Source organism: Branchiostoma belcheri, unplaced genomic scaffold, assembly GCF_001625305.1.
Source record: "Branchiostoma belcheri isolate BF01 breed outbred unplaced genomic scaffold, Haploidv18h27 scaffold7, whole genome shotgun sequence".
Classification (NCBI taxonomy): Eukaryota; Metazoa; Chordata; class Leptocardii; order Amphioxiformes; family Branchiostomatidae; genus Branchiostoma; species Branchiostoma belcheri.
In genome coordinates, this window is record NW_017804353.1 from 4,051,885 (window position 1) to 4,073,640 (window position 21,756).

The window sequence follows — 21,756 nt, forward strand, 5'->3', positions numbered from 1 at the left end:
TCTGAGACTTTCACCATCAGAGGATGATTATAGTCGGGTACGGAAGTATTATTTTGGGTTGCTATACTGCGGGGATGTTTGTCGAGATAGCACGTGGATGGGGAAGATTGGCAGGCAGAATGACAGGACAAAAGGTCAGACACAGGAAATGAGGTGAACTTGAAGGTCACGAAAACCCATAATACTTTCCTGAAGGCTAAAATCTCTAATTTCTGATTACAATGTTTGAAGCATGGTTTAAAATGTTGTAACTGTATGTTGTCTAAACGTTACAGGGACGTGTTCTGTGCCTATGGCAGACCGCTGGCAGCGAACCAGGCTCACACTATCCACATAGGGGACTGCTGAAAACACAGAGAACGAAATACATGGTGCAAGGTACAAATGGTTCATAGTATTATCTTCTTCAACAGAGGTTTGATATTCTTGAAAACACTATAGATTTCGGATAATACACAGGAAATTTGTATTTTATCTTATTTTACTGTGTTGAAGGTATGGTAGCCCTAGACTGTAACGGGTAGATCAATACACAAGAGGTTGTCATTAAGCCACGTTAGGGCACTATAAGTACGAAGCTGTATTATTTTATCTCCAAGTTTGTTTCGCAAAGTTAGTGAGCAGTACTCCTCTGTAAGGAAAAAGGCCAACTTAAAATATAACTTCTTGTTGGTATTGTACATAACTCTCATTATGGTAAAGTCCAGCATGTTCCGTCCTGATCTCGCCGTTATTTCGTGGTAGGCCCTTCCCAAACCTGATTGGTGGCCTGGCTGATCCACTGGCCAATCAGAGCCTCTTCTTGTTGCCTCGCCTGGGTGACCGAGGCTGGGTCTGCAGGGTTCGTACCCCTACAAGAACGACAGAAAAATTAAAACCGATCCTGTGCATTTAAATTTGCGACAGTTACGGGAAATGTTGTTTCGTAGTAGAAAGAAAATCAGCACCAAGGACAGGCCACTATTCGTACATGTACCTCATGTGTGTGCGTTCCTTTCTACTCAGTGGAACCAGTGATTTTTGTTAGAAATTTGCATAGAAATTATTGCAATTCAAGAATCAATATGTTGCAAACCACTTGCATGGAGTAGAACTGACATTTCTTTGACTTCACATTGAAATGGCGTCTTTGTCTTCACATCGAAAAGAAACTGTTTTGCTAGGGCTTTCTCCCACCCAAACATAGTATCCTACATGTCATATGTTAACACTGTCAATAAAAATAAGCACAAAACACCTTATTCACAACACAAAAGGTACTATTATTATGTTCTGACCTGAGATCCAGGTGATGTGCTCCTCCCTCTATAGTTATAGCGACGAGAGAAGACGACAGGTTAGTCAGAACCCCGCCCCTCCGCCAGGGGTCCAGGTCACCGTTGGAGAAGATGATGTTACTCGACGACAAAATATCTGGAAACAAAAAATATATGACTTAGAACTTGTGATGTATTGATGTGATTTATACATAGAATGTAGAAATCAACTGTGAGATACATGTGGTAGTGCATTAGTATTTTAGTCCAGCATGGGAGGTCCTTAATGGGGTTGAAGCAAAATTCGCGGTGGTTGTGTGGTACGTTGTGAAGATATGTGAACCCCCCTGAGAAGCCCAATTGATGATGCACAATTGCTAAGCACAGCATGCCATCGGCAATGTGTCATCTACACTCTACTGATTTGGTTTATCTATTGCAGTGCAACCTTAGGGAAAGTTCATAATATTAATGACCGTTGGGTCGGCAGTCTGGACCACGATTCAGTCAGGCTATGAATGTACAATCTATAGACACAACTTCAGTAGGAGATCTAGTGGTCTTACTTTTGCCCCAGAACTGTATGCCCATCCAGTCGGGCCGGGGCGTGACGCCGAAGGTGTCCCGGCAGTACTCCGCCCGGGCCTCCGCCGTGTAGTTGTGCGGAGGGAACATGTCCGTCACGTTGTTGGTGCTCTCAAGTAGAGTCACTTCCGTACATGCCTGAGAGGAGACACGACCTGCTGGTTAACTCTCTATGTTTGCTAGCCTGGGTGCCGTCCGTTTTGTACTCCTTGTACTTTTTCGGTAATCTCCAAAGGCCAAGCCAAGAGATTACTTTTTCGGATCGGTACGGCTCGGGGATATGACAGAGTCAACCTCCGACAAGGGTCTAAGACAGACAGCTGAATTCTGTACGATATATGCACGCGACTATTCCAAGATTGCGATCTTACGACGATGGTGCGACAAATGTGACTGTCGACACAACGTTCAGAATCTGTTGTTGGTGTGACTAACAGAGGATGAACATGAGATGTCCTCTCACCTGATAGTCCCATGCAGTTGAGTCATCCCCCAGACCACACCCTGTAGGGTCTGCACACGCTATGAACTCCTGAAAGATGTCGAAACACTCAAGTGTTCCATCTGTCCCGTTATAGACCAATCCTGCAGTATGGAGTTCGACATAAAAGGCATGAGCAATTTTGCAGGGCGAAAATCGCCAAGCTGTCTATCAATTGTAAAAGTTGTTTGAAGTCAGATTCTGTGATATTGTTATATATTTTTTATGTAATCTTTGTTCACTAGCTTCAACCATCATAGTTTGCTATACAGAAATATAAATAACCTATTTGTGCCACAAATTAAAGCGGCTGGTAGCCGAAATCTGAAATCGGCAATACTATACACATGTATGTGTGATAAATCTATCTAAAACGTATTGTATTCTCTCTTGTTATCCTACCTGCTGCCTGTGACAGTCCCTTCAGTAGATCACTGCTGTTTAGAATCAAACCACAGGCCACCTAATAGTAGGAAGAACAGAAATTACAGTCAAGTAGAAGCAGCAGTAGTAGGTCGACTAGCGGGGTCATACCCTTTCAGTCATTACTTTACAGTCTAAGAAAAGTATAAAACCTTCAATTAGAACATACTATTATGCCATTTATGTCGGTTAACTTCCCAGGACGGTGTAAGGAACTGGCAGACAGAAAACAGTCGGAAACCTTACGTTGACAGGATTGGCCGGTAGCTTGGCCTCGAACGCTGTACGGTAGGGGTAGTCCAGCATGGCGAGGGTAGTGAAGGAGTTCCGCACCCAGCCGTACAGATGGGACAGGTCCTGTCTGTCTGTCAGCGGGGAGCACAGTCGGAACCGGTCCGAGATCTCCTTCAGACCTGGTCATTAACGTAATCACACAGGAATTGACAATTAGGGAACATAAATTCGCTAGTTCCACGTATTACCCTGGGTACCATCTGGATTTTGGCTCCGCAACGCTCGAAAAAATGTGAAGCGTTGCGGAGCCAAAATCCGGATGGTACCGGTATACCCAGGCTATCTATGTCAGTTACATGTATACGACGATTTACGTAGAACATTCACCCACCTACATGCATATGTGATAACAATGATCGGTCAAGGGTACCGCTGATACACTGAGAAAAGAAATAATTAACAGAATACTCTATTTTTCATGTTAAAACATGAGTATTCTGTTAATTATTAAAACGTTAATTATTAAAACGTTAATTATTAAAACGTTGTTACAAACTAAGATATTTGTTGTATACCTTGCTGACCCTCAGCAGCTAATTCGTCCATCTGGACAAAAGCAGACTGGACCTTCAGTGGACAGTGGGCGTCACTCTTTCTAAAATCCTGCGGAGAGATCGACAAGACAGGTATTAATATCATAGAAGACAAAATGTATAAAAGTGGACTTTAACATAGACGCTAACATATGGAACTTGCATCCTTTGGATATAAAGAAAGAAAGAAAGAACTTTATTGCACGACAAATGCACATGGTACATTGTATGGCAAACTACATAAAGAGAGTAAAAACAATAAAATAAGTGTGTTGAATAAGACCTAATGTCGAATAAAACCTAACATATCTATATCTATGTGCCTAACAGATAGTATCAAGTCTCGAAGCTGATGAAAGTTACCTCCGTGACATCCTGAAAGAACTGATGCTCCTCTGTAAGACCAGCTACGAGGTAGATGGGCGCGCTGGCAGCCAGAGCTCCGGTCACCAGGTTTGGGTACTTAAACCTCATGTAGGCACTCAGCATCCCTCCATAACTAAGGAGACATGGTAGATGGTATGATGATGACAACATAGCTTTGGTTAAAGTTAAGACTTTTCTTCCAACACAAAGGTAAATGTTATCACCTAGAGCTTTCGACTAGTCACTCTGGTCTTCATCAGTTGGTTGACCCAGTGAGGCTAGTCACGTGGTGGCTTGTCTGGAGTGTGAGTGGTCGAGAGCTCTATGTGAGAACAGTTACCTTTGTGTTGAACAAAAGTTTTAACTTAAAACATGTAACTACCAAGAACACATGAAAGTAAGCATTTAAACCTTTCAACGTTCTGCAATTGTGTGCGCAAACAGCTACAATCCAAACTATGAATTAGCATGATGTTTTTGAATTACTACTACATTTTAGATCAAAGCTATATAGTTTTCGGGATTCTTGGATCCCTCTAAAGTGAGAAGAATCTCTCACCTGCCGCCGAAAGTGATGATGGGACACACATCCGGGGACTCGCAGCCGAGCTGTGTGCGCATGCCCGTCATGAGCCGTGCGTAGTCCGCCATGGCCTGCTCCACACTCAGCAGTCCGATATTCTCACCGGTAAAGGAACGGTTACCGAACGGCAGAGACTCGCCGTAATAACGCTGTGGATGTTTGCAGGAGGTAAGGTCCGTTAAGGAAGTAGAACATAGTTTTCGCCCTATGTGGATTTCTATAGTTTAGGACCCAAAGGTGACTCACTTCGACGCGGTAAAAATTGAATTAGAGTTCACTTCACAAATACCAAAACGAACACCGTATGTACGTTAATGGGATGAATGAATGAATGAATGAATGAAGCGTCGTGTTGTAGGTGCTTATGCATTTGCATTTGTATCTGCAAACAGGTGATCTGGCAACCTGTACACAATTTTGTTATTCTTTGCTACCCATTTAATATTTATGGGTTCACCACACCACGAAGTGGTGTGGTGAAACCATATTGCTTTTTCTGATGTTTCTTCTTCTCCTTCTCCTCCTGCCATATCTTTAAATGGATTCAGCTTCTTCATTTTAGGGCCTAAGGTCCTGAAATTTGGTATGGAGGTACAGTGGGCAAATACCCCTAGGCGTTTTTTAAATTATTGTGATACAGGCTTTTAGAATGGTTTTATTTGAGTTTTTTGGCTGTGTAATAGCTAATGTATTACTGTGTAAGTGTGCAGTGTTTACCACATTTGGACATGAGTCATCACAATGGCATGCAAGGCATCAACCAATAGGCATGCAGCTTTCCTCTATTCTCCTTGCTGATTGGCTGTTGGGATTTAACTGGCTTAACTTCATTTACACCTGCACAGAGCCATGCCATACTGACAGTATGTCTGTATTCAAGTGTTTTGGTAGGTATTTTAAGCTTTCCTGCTCCAGCATTGGAATGCGGGCTATGAACGCTTCTTTTTATCTTGAAAATCAACAGTTTGCATTATGCAATCCTAACCAATAATGTAGGGAATAGCTATCCAACTGTTGTAGTCTTAGTTGTATGTTACTTCATACTATAGTTATATCAATGTAAAGCATTGTTTTCCCTTGTGTTTCTCATTCTTTCCCTGCCATGTGGTAAAATGTGGTGAACCCATCGCTATATTTGCTCCAAAGCAAATATTGGCCTTTCTAGTTGTATTATTTTATTTCACAACACAAAATTAAAGAAAAGAAAGAACCTGCGAATACCAAGGTATACAATGTCCCATGCGCCGCTTCGACTCTATATTGAAGTGCAACAGAATATAAACCATTTACGTAAAGAGCTGTGATGAGAAAATTACAATGAAACCATACTTACATGTTCCGCGAAGACCAACAGAGCCTTGAATTTCGCGGCCAGTTCCTTGACGAACCCGCTGGCTTCCCAGAATGCCGTGATGGGCCCCTCATTTCCGGTGTAGAAGAATATCGGACCTTTGCTCTTCTCCCAATAAGTATCTAAAGTATGACATGTGATATGGCACAATTGGGGTTACACTGGCGACTTAGGAAGCAGAAAAATGTTCATATAATGTTGATCATAGTACGTGTATACCTTAAGTTTGCTGTGTACAGTTTAAATGGGATCCTGAGGAAATGCATGAAATCAAGATCCCACTCCCACAAATTTTATTTGATTAAGTTGCACCAATCAATGCGCGGAATTAAACTTTTGTGGTGACTCAAAGAGCTCATTTTCTTGCAGTTGTATGTATACGTTGCGATATATGTTGCGTCCTTTTACAAGTTAACAACTCTCGTGAAATAGATTAACGACGGTTGCGACTTACCGGAAACTAGAACCCTCTGCTTGTACGTCCGTTGTCCATAACTGACAAAGTTGAAGTTATCTACGTACTGTTCAACGTATTGAACCTTGTAAGGGGTGTCAGCAGGTTTCAGTGTTGCAGACGAACAACAAACAACAGTTATAAGGGCGACGACAAACAAAACATACAGGATCACTCGGGCAGCCATCTTGTCATATGATGTTGTTTTTCCGGTGGGCACTCAGACGTGAGCGGAAGTTGCTGAATATGTGAGGTCACTGTTCTAGAAATAGTTGATCATTGACCAGCTAGGGTTAAGTGGTCTTTAACTTCTTGTCAATCTACGTTCCCATGTAATTCAAACTTTAAAGGAAAGGATTCTATTAATGCATATATATGGTAGACAAAAAATCCTTCTTTGCAGATCCAGGTGATGTATGATTGCATGAAAGCTCAGTTATTTGCAAAGTAAAGAAATTAGTAGCTGGTGTGTGTAAGGTGAGAGATATAGGCCATAGGTTACTGATGGGAGTACTGGAGCTGGCATCTGATTAGGAGCCCTCTGGCGGGGAGCGGTAAAGTGCAGTTCATGTAATTCCATTGGAAATACGTATGATCCAAGTTCGTATCTGATATATGCCTACATACTATGTAAAGCCAAGTAGCTTTAGATAGACCAAACTATTATATGTTTTCACATATTTATTATTGCTATATATATATCACGATACGTATACCATAAACACACATAACACGTCAATATTTCATAACCACACGTAGCTGTTACAAGTATGACATAAATGAACTTCTAACAATGGTGACCAGCTGCTTATGCAACGTTCTTGATGACAAGAACTTTTTGTCAGAATGGTGACAAGCTTAATATAGCAAAATGTTGAACTTTATTCCAACACAAGGATTACACAGAGATTAAATTTTCAACGACCACTGTCGCCTTCATTAATAAGATTAATTGGTCATTAATTATCCTGATGAAGGAGACAGTGGTCGTTGAAAAATTTGATCTCTGTGTAATCTTGTGTTGGAATTAAGTTCAACATTTTACTATGGCTACTACTAACACAAATGAAATTTCATGATAACATCTTGATATTTTTACAATGGTTGATTGGCGAATGGTGTCGCCTCGTTAAGGTGTACAAATACAGTTTTCTATAATTTTAAAACAGTGACAACAGCATGGAAAAGTTAATATCGCTATTGAGTGAAAACACCTAACTTTAGAGCATTTGACACTATGAAGAACTATGGTCACTTTTCATCATTTTTCATGATTGTCTGTGGCTATACCGGCCAGACGTAAATTAAAGTACTACCCTAGATACATTATTCAGGTAATATGTGTCACGGCACGTACTCAGTACACGTGCCATGACATGCATATTACATGAATAATGTATCTAGGGTAGTATACTACATACTCATGAGTGTCTGTGGTGAAATTTCCTTGCGAGCATGTTGCTGTGGCAGAAGAGCTGGCCTGTGTACGCCAAGGCAACAGCACGTGCTAGTTTCCGGTTGACATCGCCTTTTCTCAATGTTTTCTTTAAGTAGTCAAAGATTGCAAAATTTAAAGCTACCATAATCTCTCTCAAGTTTTGAAGAAACTTTGTAATCTTCACTATATAAAATTCCGCTGCTGTGCTAGTACATCAATAAAACGTACATTTAGGTAGTGTGGATAGTTGGATGTAATCCTGTCTAACGTTGTGTGCATGTGGTTATCAATAAATACACAGAATATACAGAATATTTACAGAATAGCGAACGGGTACAAGAATCTTCTATATGGCAACTATATGAGCATCGCTTGTGAGCGACTGATAATCATCAGGTAGCCCTTTTACTGGCTGTATGTGGCAACGTTAGTTCTAGTATCCACAATTGCTCTGTACGCATCACTATTTTGACTTTGTGTCTGTACAGCAAAATCAACGTTTTGGTCCGGTGAATCCACTTCCTCTCCCTGAGACTGGTACAGAACATTCGCCCTTGCCTCACCGTACGGACTTATGGTGTCATCATTGTCCTCGTCACTGATCTCTGCGTACTCGTGGGGTTCACCTGAGTCATTGTACGGACTGTTGTCGTCTGGTGGACTGTCACTCACATCGTTTGAAGTGGCCACTTGGTTACTCGGATCAAGACGCCTTCGTTCACTGTCGAAGTGCTTGTAGATAGATGTGATAGCTGCTAGTATCATAGTGACTAATACACTGACTGTCAGACCTATTATCCTCTGAGTATTGCTAAATGTTCTGTAGCTGTCAGTTCTATCGCCGTTTAAGATAATGATGTCTTCATGTGTAGACACTTTCACAAATTCTGTCGTAAGTGTTTGAAGTGTGTTGTCAACTTTTGTTGAAAATGAAGTCGCGAATGGCAGACTCGTCGTTTCATCTGAGAACAATGTTACATTTGCCTCAACTATCTTTGCTAAAGAGTTTCCGGAGGGCGATGTGATGGTACATTGAAGGATACCACCTTGGAGGTCTTGTATCGTCTTAAAGCCCATCTTAAGAACACTCATTGTTTTGCCAACGAATGGTCCACAGTGATCACAAGAGGTTATCTCTGTTTGATTATCCGCAATATTCCAGCCCTCTGGTTTAAAAAATGTTTGTTGAGTAATATTTATCTGGCCAAACGTTTGTCTGATAACGGCTGTAGTCATGTACAGTTCCCTGTTAGAAAGCCGTAAGTTGTCCCCGTTTGGAAGGACCCACGTCATCTGTGGCTGGTCTTCCCAGAATGCCTCACATTTGTAGGACAGACCGCCATGATTGCGACTTACTTTAATGACCGGAGATGGACAAGTGAAAATGTGTGGTGGAACATGGAAGAGAGATTGTCCGGCAACTTTAGGTGGATAGTTGCAGACTACATCTACGGACAGATCTTTGAATGGCAAAATACGAAACCCAAGTCGTCTAAGCCAGTCGTTAGAGCATGTACAACGGAAGGGATTGCCTGCAAATCGAAGCATAGCGTTCGTCTTCCCACTCAGACCTTGAAATATTTTGGTCCAAGACATACCAATAGCTGTGAGGCCATTATAACTCAAGTCAAACGATCGGAGTTTTGTGAGATTACGAAGGCTAAGGGGATCGAACACAAATATACCGTTGTGTTTTAAAGACAGGTTTATAAGGGATATAGGCCAAAGGCTGCTCTCTCCTTCTATTGTCTGTATCTTGTTGTGATCAACATTCAAACCCCTTAAAGATATGAGGTTCTGAAACACGCCACGTTTCAGGCTACATATCTCATTGCTGCTCAGCTTTAACAAACGTAGGTTTTCCAAGCCCGTAAAATAATCTCGACGAAGTACCGACAATCTGTTATGAGCGAGGTTCAGTGTCCGCAGACGAGGAAGTGTCGCAAACGCGTTTGGCCTGATCACGGCTATTTGGTTGGAACTCAGAATCAAATGAGTTAAACTTGTTAAGCAGCAGAAGGAACGTTCCTCCAGAACTGCTAGTAAAGTTTCCCTAATTTGAAGCATTTGAAGGTTGGAAATGTTCTCAAAATTGTTGCTGTTTATTTCGTCAAACTTTCCAGTTCCAATGTGCAAAATTTGCAGCGCGGTAAGATCTAACTTTCGAATTCCTGAAAAAGACATAATAGCCCATGTTTACCAAGGGGACCTATACCTATGACATCTATAAAGAATGCAATATTTACTGGTAAACAGAGCCACAGTTTTTTCCGACACAGCTTATTTGTGTTTCTGAATGAATTAATAATGATGTGCAGTCAAATTACGTAGCTCAATCTCCACACTCTAGTACATATAACCATAGTCTAACGTATACAGCGCAATTTGATTGGTCACCTGGTCAACGAATTTCTTTCAGAATGTTTTGTCATACCGTTTTGTCTGTAATTTTGGTCACAATCTGTGGTATTCTTGCACAGTTTTTTTTGTAACATCTGAGTGTTTAGGGGGAGACCTAATTTATGTTTTAACAATGGAACAAACGTGTCCACCTACCAGATATCTCATTCAGGGCGTAGGGTCTGAGCACCAATGAGACAAGATTCGAGGGAAGAATCTGGTCCAGGGTTTGCAAGTCAGTACTGGCGGTCACGTTGCAGACTGCGTACGAACCAGAATTCTTGCTGCCTGTTGTCGACCTGTCACCACCGACGATGACTGCACACTTTGGCTCTGCTGAACCCGTCGCGCCGTGCGAAGATGCTCCACTCTGACAAAAGCCCACCAATACAATGATAGCGAAAACTAGAGTAGACACTGGACCCTGATGTAAAGCCATTTCGATACGCCTTCGTATGTTCACGCGAATGGTACACCTGCGGAATGAATCCTTATCTACATATGGCCTCTGTCATCCATGAGAGACGCCATTTATATTCATTAGATGCTGAATGTCTCTTGAATTTTAATTTCCCATGTTGCTTTATTGCTGTGAACAACGACCGATCTATTTGCCAATATTAGTATACAGGTAGCGCCTTTACTACTGATTGTAGGTGGCCACGTTACTTTTGGTGTTCACTGTGACGTTGTATGCATTATTACTTTGTATTGGTCGCTCAGCAGGAAAATCAACACTTTGGTCGGGTGAATCCACCTCCTCTTGATTTTGTCGTCGGCACTGGTACAGAACATTGCCTTTTGCCTCACCGTAAGGGCTTATGGTGTCATCGTTGCCCTCGTCATTTATCTCTGCGTACTCGTGAGGTTCACCTGAGTTATTGCAGGGACTGTCACTCACAGCGGTTGAAGTGGCCACTTGGGTACCCGGATCTAGAGGAAGGTTCTGAAGCCTGCGTTCACTGTCGAATTTTTTGCAGATAGATGTGACAGCTGCTAGTATCATAGTGACTAGTACACTGACTGTCAGACCTATTATCCTCTGAGTATTGCTAAATGTTCTGTAGCTGTCTGTTTTATCGCCGTTTAAGATAATGATGTCTTCATGTGTAGACACTTTCACAAATTCTGTCGTAAGTGTTTGAAGTGTCTTTTCGTCTACTTTTGTTGAAGTCGCGGATGGAACGACAGCGGATGGAAGTGCTGTCGTTCCATCCGGGAACAATGTTACGTTTGCCACAACTATATTTGCTGAAGAGTTTCCGGAGGGCGATGTGATGGTACATTGAAGGACACCACCTTGGAGGTCTTGTGTCGTCTTAATATCCATCTTAAGAACACTCATTGTTTTTCCAACGAATGGTCCACAATGGTCACAAGAGGTGATCTCTGTTTGATTACCCTCAATATTCCAGCCCTCTGGTTTGAAAGATGTTTGTTGAGTAATATTTATCTGACCAAACGTTTGTCTGATAACGGCTGTAGTCATGTACAATTCCCTGTTAGAAAGCTGTAAGTTGTCCCCGTTTGGAAGGACCCACGTGATCTGTGGCTGGTCTTCCCATAAAGCCTCACATTTGTAGGAAAGGCCGGCATGATTTTGATTTACCTGAACAACCGGTGCTGCACAAGTGAAAATGGCTGGTGAAACATAGAAGAAAGACTTTCCGGCAAATTTAGGTGGATAGCTGCAGACTAGATCTACGGACATATCCGAAAATGACAAAATACGAAACCCAAGTCGTCTAAGCCAGTCGTTAGAGCACGTACAACGGACGGGATTGCCCGTAAATCGAAGCCTACCTTTGTTTCTTCCACTGAGACCTGGAAATATTTTGGTCCAAGACATACCAATAGCTGTGAGGCCATTATAACTCAAGTCAACCGATCGGAGTTTTGTGAGATTACGAAGGCTTTCGGGATCGAACACAAGTATACCGTTGTGTTTTAAAGACAGGTTTATAAGGGATATCGGCCAAAGGCTGCTCTCTCCTTCTATTGTCTGTATCCTGTTGTGATCAACATTCAAATCATTCAAAGATTGGAGGTTCTGAAACACGCCATATTTCAGGTTACATATCTCATTGCTGCTCAAATTTAATAAAAGTAGTTTTCCATTCCCGTAAAGTAATCGCGACGAAGTACCGATAATCTGTTATAAGCGAGGTTCAGTGTCCGCAGACTAGGAAGTGTGTCAAACGCGTTTGGCCTGATCACAGATATTTGGTTGGAGTTTAGAAGTAAATGTTTCAATTTTTTAAGCAGCAGAAGGAACGTTCCTCTATGACTGCTAGTAACGTTTCCCTAATTTGAAGCATTTGAAGGTTGGAAATGGTCTCAAAATTGTTGTTGTTTATTACGGCTAACTTTCCCGGTCCGATGTACAAATTTTGCAGCGCGGTAAGATCTAACCTTCGAAGACCTGAAAAAGACATGATCGCCCATGATTACCAAGAGGACGTAGATTTTGAAAACGCGATTATACCAACCCAACTGCAGGTCAGAGCTTTCTGGTTGAGTTCTGAGTGTATTGGGTGGACCTCTGGACATCATTTTAAACAACACTAGTGAAAAAAGAAATGCGATATTTACTGGTAAACAGAGCTACGCTTTCTTGTGGTTGTGACTAAATAAATAATAATTTGCAGTTAAATGTTGCAGCTTAATATTGTACAGAAGACCATACTCTAGCCCAAAGTTTACAGTGGAATTTGCTTGGATGTTAGTTACCTGGTCAATGAGCTTCTTTCAGAATCTTTTTTGTCATACGTTTTGTCTCTAATTTTGGTCACATATACACCATCTGTGGTGTTCTTGCACAGTTGTTTTGGTAAAATATGGCAGTTTCTATGCTAGATTATTTTGACAATAAACCAAACGTGTTCACCTACCTGATATCTCATTAAGGGCGTAAGGCCTGAGCACCAAAGTGAACAGACCCGAAGGAAGAATCTGGCCCAGGGTTTGCAAGTCAGTATTAGCGGACACATCGCAGACTGCGTACGATGTACCAGTATTCTTGATGCCTGTGTTCGAATAGTCACCACTGCCGATGACTGCACACTTTGGCTCTGCTGAACCCGTCGAGCCGTCCGAAGATGCTCCACCCTTACCAAAGCTCGCGAATACAATGATAGCGAAAGCTAGAGTAGAGCCTGGAACGTGATGTAAAGCCATTTCGATACGCCTTCGCATGTGCACGTGTGAAGTGTGTCTACATGAACTGCCTGCCTTCTGCGGTATGACTCCTTCAATTATACTACAAGACGCCTCCATATTCATAAGATGGCGACTGGCCCTTTAATTACCCGAAACTAATCTTCTGGAGGCAATCTCGAGATTATACTACACGCAAGCTTCTCATTCCGGTACGATATTAGCCATGTCACGGACCCGCTGTTTGTTTAAAAAAGGCAAGCAGTTGGGATGATTGATGCTTTTATAGTGTTAGGTGCTTTTTTTAGTTTGCCATGTTTATTGCCCTGAACGACGACCAATCTATTTTGCCTACAGTAGATAGGTCCTTTACTGGCTGTATGTGGCCACGTTAGTATTGGTATTCACCGTGACGTTGTACGCATTATTGCGTTGTATTGGTCTCTCAGCGGGTAAGTCAACGTTTTGGTCCGGTGAATCCACTTTCTCTTGATTTTGACTTTGAAGCTGATACAGAACATTGCCTTTTGCCTCACCGTACGGGCTTATGGTGTCATCATTGTCCTCGTCACTGATTTCTGCGTACTCGTGGGGTTCGCCTGAGTCATTGTACTGAGTGTTGTCGTATGGTGGACTGCCACTCACAACGTTTGACGTGGCCACTTGGTTACTCGGATCAAGACGCCTTCGTTCACTGTCGAAGTGCTTGTAGATCGATGCAATAGCTGCTAGTAGCATAGTGACTAATACACTGACTGTCAGACCTATTATCCTCTGAGTATTGCTAAATGTTCTGTAGCTGTCTGTTTTATCGCCGTTTAAGATAATGATGTCTTCATGTGTAGACACTTTCACCAATTCTGTAGTAGTCAGTGTTTGAAGTGTCCTTTTGTCTACTTTTGTTGAAGACGCGGATGGAAGTGCTGTCGTTCCATCCGGGAACAATGTTACATTTGCCACAACTATCTTTGCTGAAGAGTTTCCGGAGGGCGATGTGATGGTACATTGAAGGACACCACCTTGGAGGTCTTGTGTCGTCTTAATATCCATCTTAAGAACACTCATTGTTTTTCCAACGAATGGTCCACAATGGTCACAAGAGGTGATCTCTGTTTGATTACCCTCAATATCCCAGCCCTCTGGTCTGAAAGACGTTTGCTGAGTAATATTTATCTGGCCAAACGTTTGTCCGATAACGGCTGTAGTCATGTAAAGTTCCCTGTTAGAAAGCCGTAAGTTGTCCCCGTTTGGAAGGACCCACGTCATCTGTGGCTGGTCTTCCCAGAATACCTCACATTTGTAGGACAGACCGCCATGATTGCGACTTACTTTAATGACCGGAGCTGGACAGGTGAAAATGTGTGGTGGAACATGGAAGAGAGATTGTCCGGCAACTTTAGGTGGATAGCTGCAGACTACATCTATGGACAGATATTTGAATGGCAAAATACGAAACCCAAGTCGTCTAAGCCAGTCGTTAGAGCACGTACAACGGAAGGGATTGCCCGTAAATCGAAGCATAGCGTTTGTCTTCCCACTCAGACCAGGAAATATTTTGGTCCAAGACATGCCAATAGTTGTGAGGCTATTATAACTCAAGTCAACCGATCGGAGTTTTGTGAGATTACGAAGGCTAAGGGGATCGAACACAAGTATACCGTTGTGTTTTAAAGACAGGTTTATAAGGGATATCGGCCAAAGGCTGCTCTCTCCTTCTATTATCTGTATCTTGTTGTGATCAATATTCAAACCCCTTAAAGATATGAGGTTCTGAAACACGCCATGTTCCAGGTTACATATCTCATTGCTGCTCAGCTTTAACAAACGTAGATTTTCCAAGCCCGTAAAATAATCGCGACGGAGTACTGACAGTCTGTTATGAGCGAGGTTCAGCGTCCGCAAACTAGGAAGTGTCGCAAACGCGTTTGGCCTGATCACGGATATTTGGTTGGAACTCAGAATCAAATGAGTTAAACTTGTTAAGCAGCAAAAGGATCGTTCTTCTAGAACTGCTAGTAATGTTTCCCTAATTTGAAGCATTAGAAGGTTGGGAATGTTCTGAAAATTGTTGCTGTTTATTTCGTCTAACTTTCCACGTCCAATGTGCAAAATTTGCAGCGCGGTAAGATCTAACTTTCGAATTCCTGAAAAAGACATAATAGCCCATGTTTACCAAGGGGACCTATACCTATGACATCTATTATTAAAGAATGCGATATTTACTGGTTAACAGAGCCACAGCTTTTTCCGACACAGGTTACTTGTGTTTCTGAATGAATGAATAATGATGTGCAGTCAAATTATGTAGCTCAATGTTTTACCAAATCTCCACACTCTAGTACATATACCCATAGTCTAAAGTATACAGCGCAATTTCATTGGTCACCTGGTCAACGAGTTTCTTTCAGAATGTTTTGTCATACCGTTTTGTCTGTAATTTTGGTCACAATCTATGGTGTTCTTGCACAGTTTTTTTGTAATATCTGAGTGTTTAGGGGGAGACCTAATCTATGTTTTAACAATGGAACAAACGTGTCAACCTACCAGATATCTCATTCAGGGCGTAGGGCCTGAGCACCAATGAGACAAGCTTGGAGGGAAGAATCTGGTCCAGGGTGTGCAAGTCAGTACTGGCGGTCACGTTGCAGACTGCGAACGAACCAGAATTCTTGCTGCCTGTGTTCGACCTGTCACCACCGCCGGTGACTGCACACTTTGGCTCTGCTGAACCCATCGCGCCGCCCGAAGATGCTCCACTCTGGCAAAAGCTCGCGAATATAATGATAGCGAAAACTAGAGTAGAGACTGGACCCTGAGGTAAAGCCATTTCGATACGCCTTCGTATGTTCACGCGAATGGTACACCTACGTAGACTATATGCCTTCTGCGGTATGAATCCTTATCTACATGTGGCCTCTGTCATCCATGAGAGACGCCATTTATATTCATTAGATGCTGAATGTCTCTTGAATTTTAATTTGCCATGTTGCATGCTTTATTGCTGTGAACAACGACGAAACTATTTGCCAATATTAGTATACAGGTAGCGCCTTTACTACTGATTGTAGGTGGCCACGTTAGTATTGGTATTCACCGTGACGTTGTAAGCATCATTACGTTGTATTGTTCTCTCAGCAGGAAAATCAACACTTTGGTCGAGTGAATCCACTTTCTCTTGATTTTGTCTTTGAGGCTGGTACAGAACATTGCCTCTTGCCTCACCGTACGGGCCTATGATGTCATCATTGTCCTCGTCACTGATCTCTGCGTACTCGTGGGGTTCGCCTGAGCTATTGCAGGGACTGTCACTCACAGCGGTTGAAGTGGCCACTTGGGTACCCGGATCTAGAGGAAGGTCTTGAAGCCTACGTTCACTGTCGAATTTTTTGCAGATAGATGTGACAGCTGCTAGTATCATAGTGACTAGTACACTGACTGTTAGACCTATTATCCTCTGAGTATTGCTAAATGTTCTGTAGCTGTCAGTTCTATCGCCGTTTAAGATAATGATGTCTTCATGTGTAGACACTTTCACCAATTCTGTAGTCAGTGTTTGAAGTGTCTTTTCGTCTACTTTTGTTGAAGTCGCGGATGGAAGTGCTGTCGTTCCATCCGGGAACAATGTTACATTTGCCACAACTATCTTTGCTGAAGAGTGTCCGGAGGGCGATGTGATGGTACATTGAAGAATGCCACCTTGGAGGTCATGTATCGTCTTGATATCCATCTTAAGAACACTCGTTGTTTTTCCAACGAATGGTCCACAAGAATCACAAGAGGTGATGTCTGTTTTATTACCCTCAATATTCCAACCTTCTGGTCTAAAAGATGTTTGCTGAGTAACATTTATCTGACCAAACGTTTGTTCGATAACGCCTGTAGTCATGTAAAGTTCCCTGTTAGAAAGCAGTAAGTTGTCCCCGTTTGGAAGGACCCACGTGATTTGTGGCTGGTCTTCCCAGAAGGCCTCGCATTTGTAGGAAAGGCCAGCATGATTTTGATTTACCTGAACAACCGGTGCTGCACAAGTGAAAATGGCTGGTGAAACATAGAAGAAAGACTTTCCGGCAAATTTAGATGGATAGCTGCAGACTAGATCTACGGACATATCCGAAAATGACAAAATACGAAACCCAAGTCGTCTAAGCCAGTCGTTAGAGCACGTACAACGGACGGGATTGCCCGTAAATCGAAGCCTACCTTTGTTTCTTCCACTCAGACCTGGAAATATTTTGGTCCAAGACATACCAATAGCTGTGAGGCCATTATACCTCAAGTCAACCGATCGGAGTTTTGTGAGATTACGAAGGCTTTCGGGATCGAACACAAGTATACCGTTGTGTTTTAAAGACAGGTTTATAAGGGATATCGGCCAAAGGCTGCTCTCTCCTTCTATTGTCTGTATCCTGTTGTGATCAACATTCAAATCATTCAAAGATTGGAGGTTCTGAAACACGCCATATTTCAGGTTACATATCTCATTGCTGCTCAAATTTAATAAAAGTAGTTTTTCCATTCCCGTAAAGTAATCTCGACGAAGTACCGATAATCTGTTATGAGCTAGGTTCAGTGTCCGCAGACTAGGAAGTGTGTCAAACGCGTTTGGCCTGATCACGGCTATTTGGTTGGAGTTTAGAAGTAAATGTTTCAATTTTTTTAAGCAGCAGAAGGAACGTTCCTCTATGACTGCTAGTAACGTTTCCCTAATTTGAAGCATTTGAAGGTTGGAGATGGTCTCAAAATTGTTGTTGTTTATTACGGCTAACTTTCCAGGTCCGATGTACAAATTTTGCAGCGCGGTAAGATCTAACCTTCGAAGACCTGAAAAAGACATGATCGCACATGGTTACCAAGATGACCTAGATTTCGAAAACGCGATGATACCAACCCAACTGCAGGTCAGAGCTTTCTGGTTGAGTTCTGAGTGTATTGGGTGGACCACTGGACATAATTTTAAACAACACTACTGAAAAAACAAAATGCGATATTTACTGGTAAACAGAGCTACGCTTTCTTGTGGTTGTGAATGGATGAATAATAATGTGCAGTCAAATTTTGTAGCGCAATATTTTACAAAATGTCCATATTCTAGTCCGAAGTTTACAGTGGAATTTGCTTGGAGGTTAGTTACCTGTTCAATGAGCTTCTTTCAGAATCTTTTTTGTCATAAGTTTTGTCTGTAATTTTGGTCACATATACACCATCTGTGGTGTTCTTGCCCAGTTGTTTTGGTAAACTTTTACAGTTTCGGGCACGCTTTAATCTATGCTATATTATTTTGACAATAAACCAAACGTGTTTACCTACCTGATATCTCATTAAGGGCGTAGGGCCTGAGCACCAAAGTGAACAGACCTGAGGGAAGAATCTGGCCCAGGGTTTGCAAGTCAGTATTAGCGGACACATCGCAGACTGCGTACGATGTACCGGTATTCTTGATGCCTGCGCTCGAATAGTCACCACTGCCGATGACTGCACACTTTGGCTCTGCTGAACCCGTCGAGCCGTCCGAAGATGCTCCACCCTTACCAAAGCTCGCGAATACAATGATAGCGAAAGCTAGAGTAGAGCCTGGAACGTGATGTAAAGCCATTTCGATACGCCTTCGCATGTGCACGTGTGAAGTGTGTCTACATGAACTGCCTGCCTTCTGCGGTATGACTCCTTCAATTATACTACAAGACGCCTCCATATTCATAAGATGGCGACTGGCCCTTTAATTACCCGAAACTAATCTTCTGGAGGCAATCTCGAGATTATATTGCACGCAAGCTTCTCATTCCGGTACGATATTAGCCATGTCACGGACCCGGTTTTTGTTTAAAAAAAGGCAAGCAGTTGGGATGATTGATGCTTTTATAGTGTTAGGAGCTTTTTTTTTAGTTTGCCATGCTTATTGCCCTGAACGACGACCAATATATTTTGCCTACAGTAGATAGGTCCTTTACTGGTTGTAGGTGGCCACGTTAGTATTAGTATTCACCGTGACGTTGTACGCATTATTGCGTTGTATTGGTCTCTCAGCGGGTAAGTCAACGATTTGGTCAGGTGAATCCTACTTTCTCTTGTATTTTGCCTTTGAAGCTGATACAGAACATTGCCTTTTTGCCTCACCGTACGGACTTATGGTGTCATCGTTGTCCTCGTCACTGATCTCTGCGTACTCGTGGGGTTCGCCTGAGTCATTGCAGGGACTGTCACTCACAGCGTTTGAAGTGGCCACTTGGGTACCCGGATCTAGAGGAAGGTTCTGAAGCCTGCGTTCACTGTCGAATTTTTTGCAGATAGATGTGACAGCTGCTAGTATCATCGTGACTAGTACACTGACTGTTAGACCTATTATCCTCTGAGTATTGCTAAATGTTCTGTAGCTTTCAGTTCTATCGCCATTTAAGATAATGATGTCTTCATGTGTAGACATTTTCACCAATTCTGTAGTCAGTGTTTGAAGTGTCTTTTCGTCTACTTTTGTTGAAGTCGCGGATGGAAGTGCTGTCGTTCCATCCGGAAACAATGTTACATTTGCCACAACTATCTTTGCTGAAGAGTGTCCAGAGGGCGATGTGATGGTACATTGAAGTATACCACCTTGGAGGTCTTGTATCGTCTCAATGTCTGTCTTAAGAACACTCATTGTTTTACCAACGAATGGTCCACAAGAATCATAAGAGGTGATCTCTGTTTTATTACCCTCAATGTCCCAGCCCTCTGGTTTGAAAGATGTTTTCTGAGTAATATTCATCTGACCAAACGTTTGTCCGATAACGCCTGTAGTCATGTACAGTTCCCTGTTAGAAAGCCGTAAGTTGTCCCCGTTTGGAAGGACCCACGTGATCTGTGGCTGGTCTTCCCAGAATGCCTCGCATTTGTAGGACAGGCCGCCATGATTTTGATTTACCTGAACAACCGGAGCTGTACAAGTGAAAACGTTTGGTGGAACAAGGGAAAGAGGTTTTCCGGCATATTTAGATGGATAGTTGCAGACTAGATCTACGGACAGATCTGTGAGTGGCAAAATACGAAACCCGTGTCGTCTAAGCCAATCGTTAGAGCACGTACAACGGAAGGGATTGCCCGTAAATCGAAGCATAGCTTCGTTCTTCCCACTGAAATATGGCAGATGCCAAGACATACCAAGAGCTGAGAGGCGATTATAACTCAAGTCAACCGATCGGAGTTTAGTGAGATTACGAAGGCTAAGGGGATCGAACACAAGTATACCGTTGTGTTTTAAAGACAGGGTTATTAGGGATTTAGGCCAAAGGCTGTTCCCACCTGTTATTGTCTGTATCCTATTGTGATCAATATTCAAATGCTGAATAGATGGAAGGTTCTGAAACACGCCATTTTTCAGGCTACATATCTCATTGCTGCTCAGGTTTAAAAAACGTAGTTTTTCCAAGCCCGTAAAATAATCTCGACGAAGTACCGACAATCTGTTATGAGCGAGGTTCAGTGTCTGCAGACGAGGTAGTGTCGCAAACGCGTTTGGCCTGATCACGGATATTAGGTTGGAACTCAGAGCCAACTCAGTTAAACTCGTTAAGCAGCAGAAAGAACGCTCTTCTATAACTGAGAGAAACGTTTCCTTAATCTGGAGCACTTGAAGACCAGAAAAGTTCTCAAAATCGTTCTTGTTCATTGTGCGTAGCAGTCCGGGTCCGATTTGTAAATGTTGTATGTTAGTGAAATGTATTTGTCGAAGTCCTGAAATCGCGTATCAGAAATATGGTCATTAACTGATAATGGCAAGAAAGGACATGGCAAGTCATTCCTCTAAAGGACCTACTATTGTGAGACGTAAAATACGTCATAACATTAACAGTCGGAAAACGCAATTGCAATGGGGTTTTCCAGCTCAACACTAGAAATGCTGTTCGAACTTCTGCGCAAGAACATTTGCACATGTACACCTATACTAACAATGCCAAAGTTTCCCAATTGTTTGTCTTTGGTCAAATTGTGTGAAGCGGAATATTTGAAATTACAGGACTAATTACAAAGGAACGAGTAAATTTCACTCACCTGATGTCCCATTCAATGCGTAAGGTGCAAGCGCCAATGCCAGAAGCCCCGAGGGAAGGACATGACCAAGGCTTCGCAGGTCCCTCTCGGTTGACACGTTGCAGACAGCCATGCACGACTGTACACAGGTACTACCGCTGCCTGCACAGTTTGATTCGTCAGAAGTCGTCCTGTCTGGCATAGGTGCCCCACTCTTCCCATGTGTGACGACTACAATGAGGACCAAGACTAAGCGTGGTACTCGACTTGAAGGCATGTCGTCTTAGAATAGAGCGAAGAAATGGATGTGTGTGGTATGACTGCTATACAACGTCGCTTCTGTGCTGTGATTTCTGTCTACGGGCCTTTTTGTCACCACTCAGGAACGTCATCAATATTCATAAAAAAGGCTGGCACAATTTTTAAGCACTA

At 42.5% G+C, this 21,756-nt stretch overlaps 2 protein-coding genes and 1 pseudogene across 2 annotated transcripts in view; 1 reads left to right on the forward strand and 2 right to left on the reverse strand.

Moving 5' to 3' along the window:
• Nucleotides 1-348, forward strand: part of LOC109484382 (pancreatic triacylglycerol lipase-like) — a 4,949-nt gene extending 4,601 nt beyond the window's left edge. The window contains exon 9 of the mRNA XM_019787632.1: nt 276-348. Coding sequence (XP_019643191.1) covers nt 276-348 — 73 coding nt within the window. The remainder of the gene's footprint in view (nt 1-275) is intronic.
• On the reverse strand, nt 183-6,556 carry LOC109484650 (dipeptidyl peptidase 2-like). The gene is made up of 11 exons (XM_019787996.1): nt 6,327-6,556; nt 5,855-5,994; nt 4,498-4,670; nt 3,936-4,071; nt 3,555-3,642; nt 2,992-3,158; nt 2,725-2,785; nt 2,305-2,426; nt 1,823-1,979; nt 1,278-1,413; nt 183-851 (listed from the first exon to the last, which is right to left on the reverse strand). Exons 1-11 carry the CDS (start codon nt 6,511-6,513, stop codon nt 731-733), a joined length of 1,488 nt encoding a protein of 495 aa, XP_019643555.1. The 5' UTR covers nt 6,514-6,556; the 3' UTR covers nt 183-730.
• A 1,613-nt stretch (nt 6,557-8,169) lies between these two features.
• On the reverse strand, nt 8,170-16,054 carry LOC109484384 (annotated as a pseudogene).
• Nucleotides 16,055-21,756: the final 5,702 nt, after the last annotated feature.

Coding starts and splice junctions, on each gene's coding strand:
- LOC109484650 (XM_019787996.1), bottom strand. CDS start 6,513: ATGGCTGCCCGAGTGATCCTGTATGTTTTGTTTGTCGTCGCCCTTATA. Junction 4,671..5,854: donor TGTTGGTCTTCGCGGAACAT/GTAAGTATGGTT, acceptor AAACATCCACAG/CGTTATTACGGCGAGTCTCT. Junction 3,159..3,554: donor AGCTGCTGAGGGTCAGCAAG/GTATACAACAAA, acceptor GTTAATGACCAG/GTCTGAAGGAGATCTCGGAC.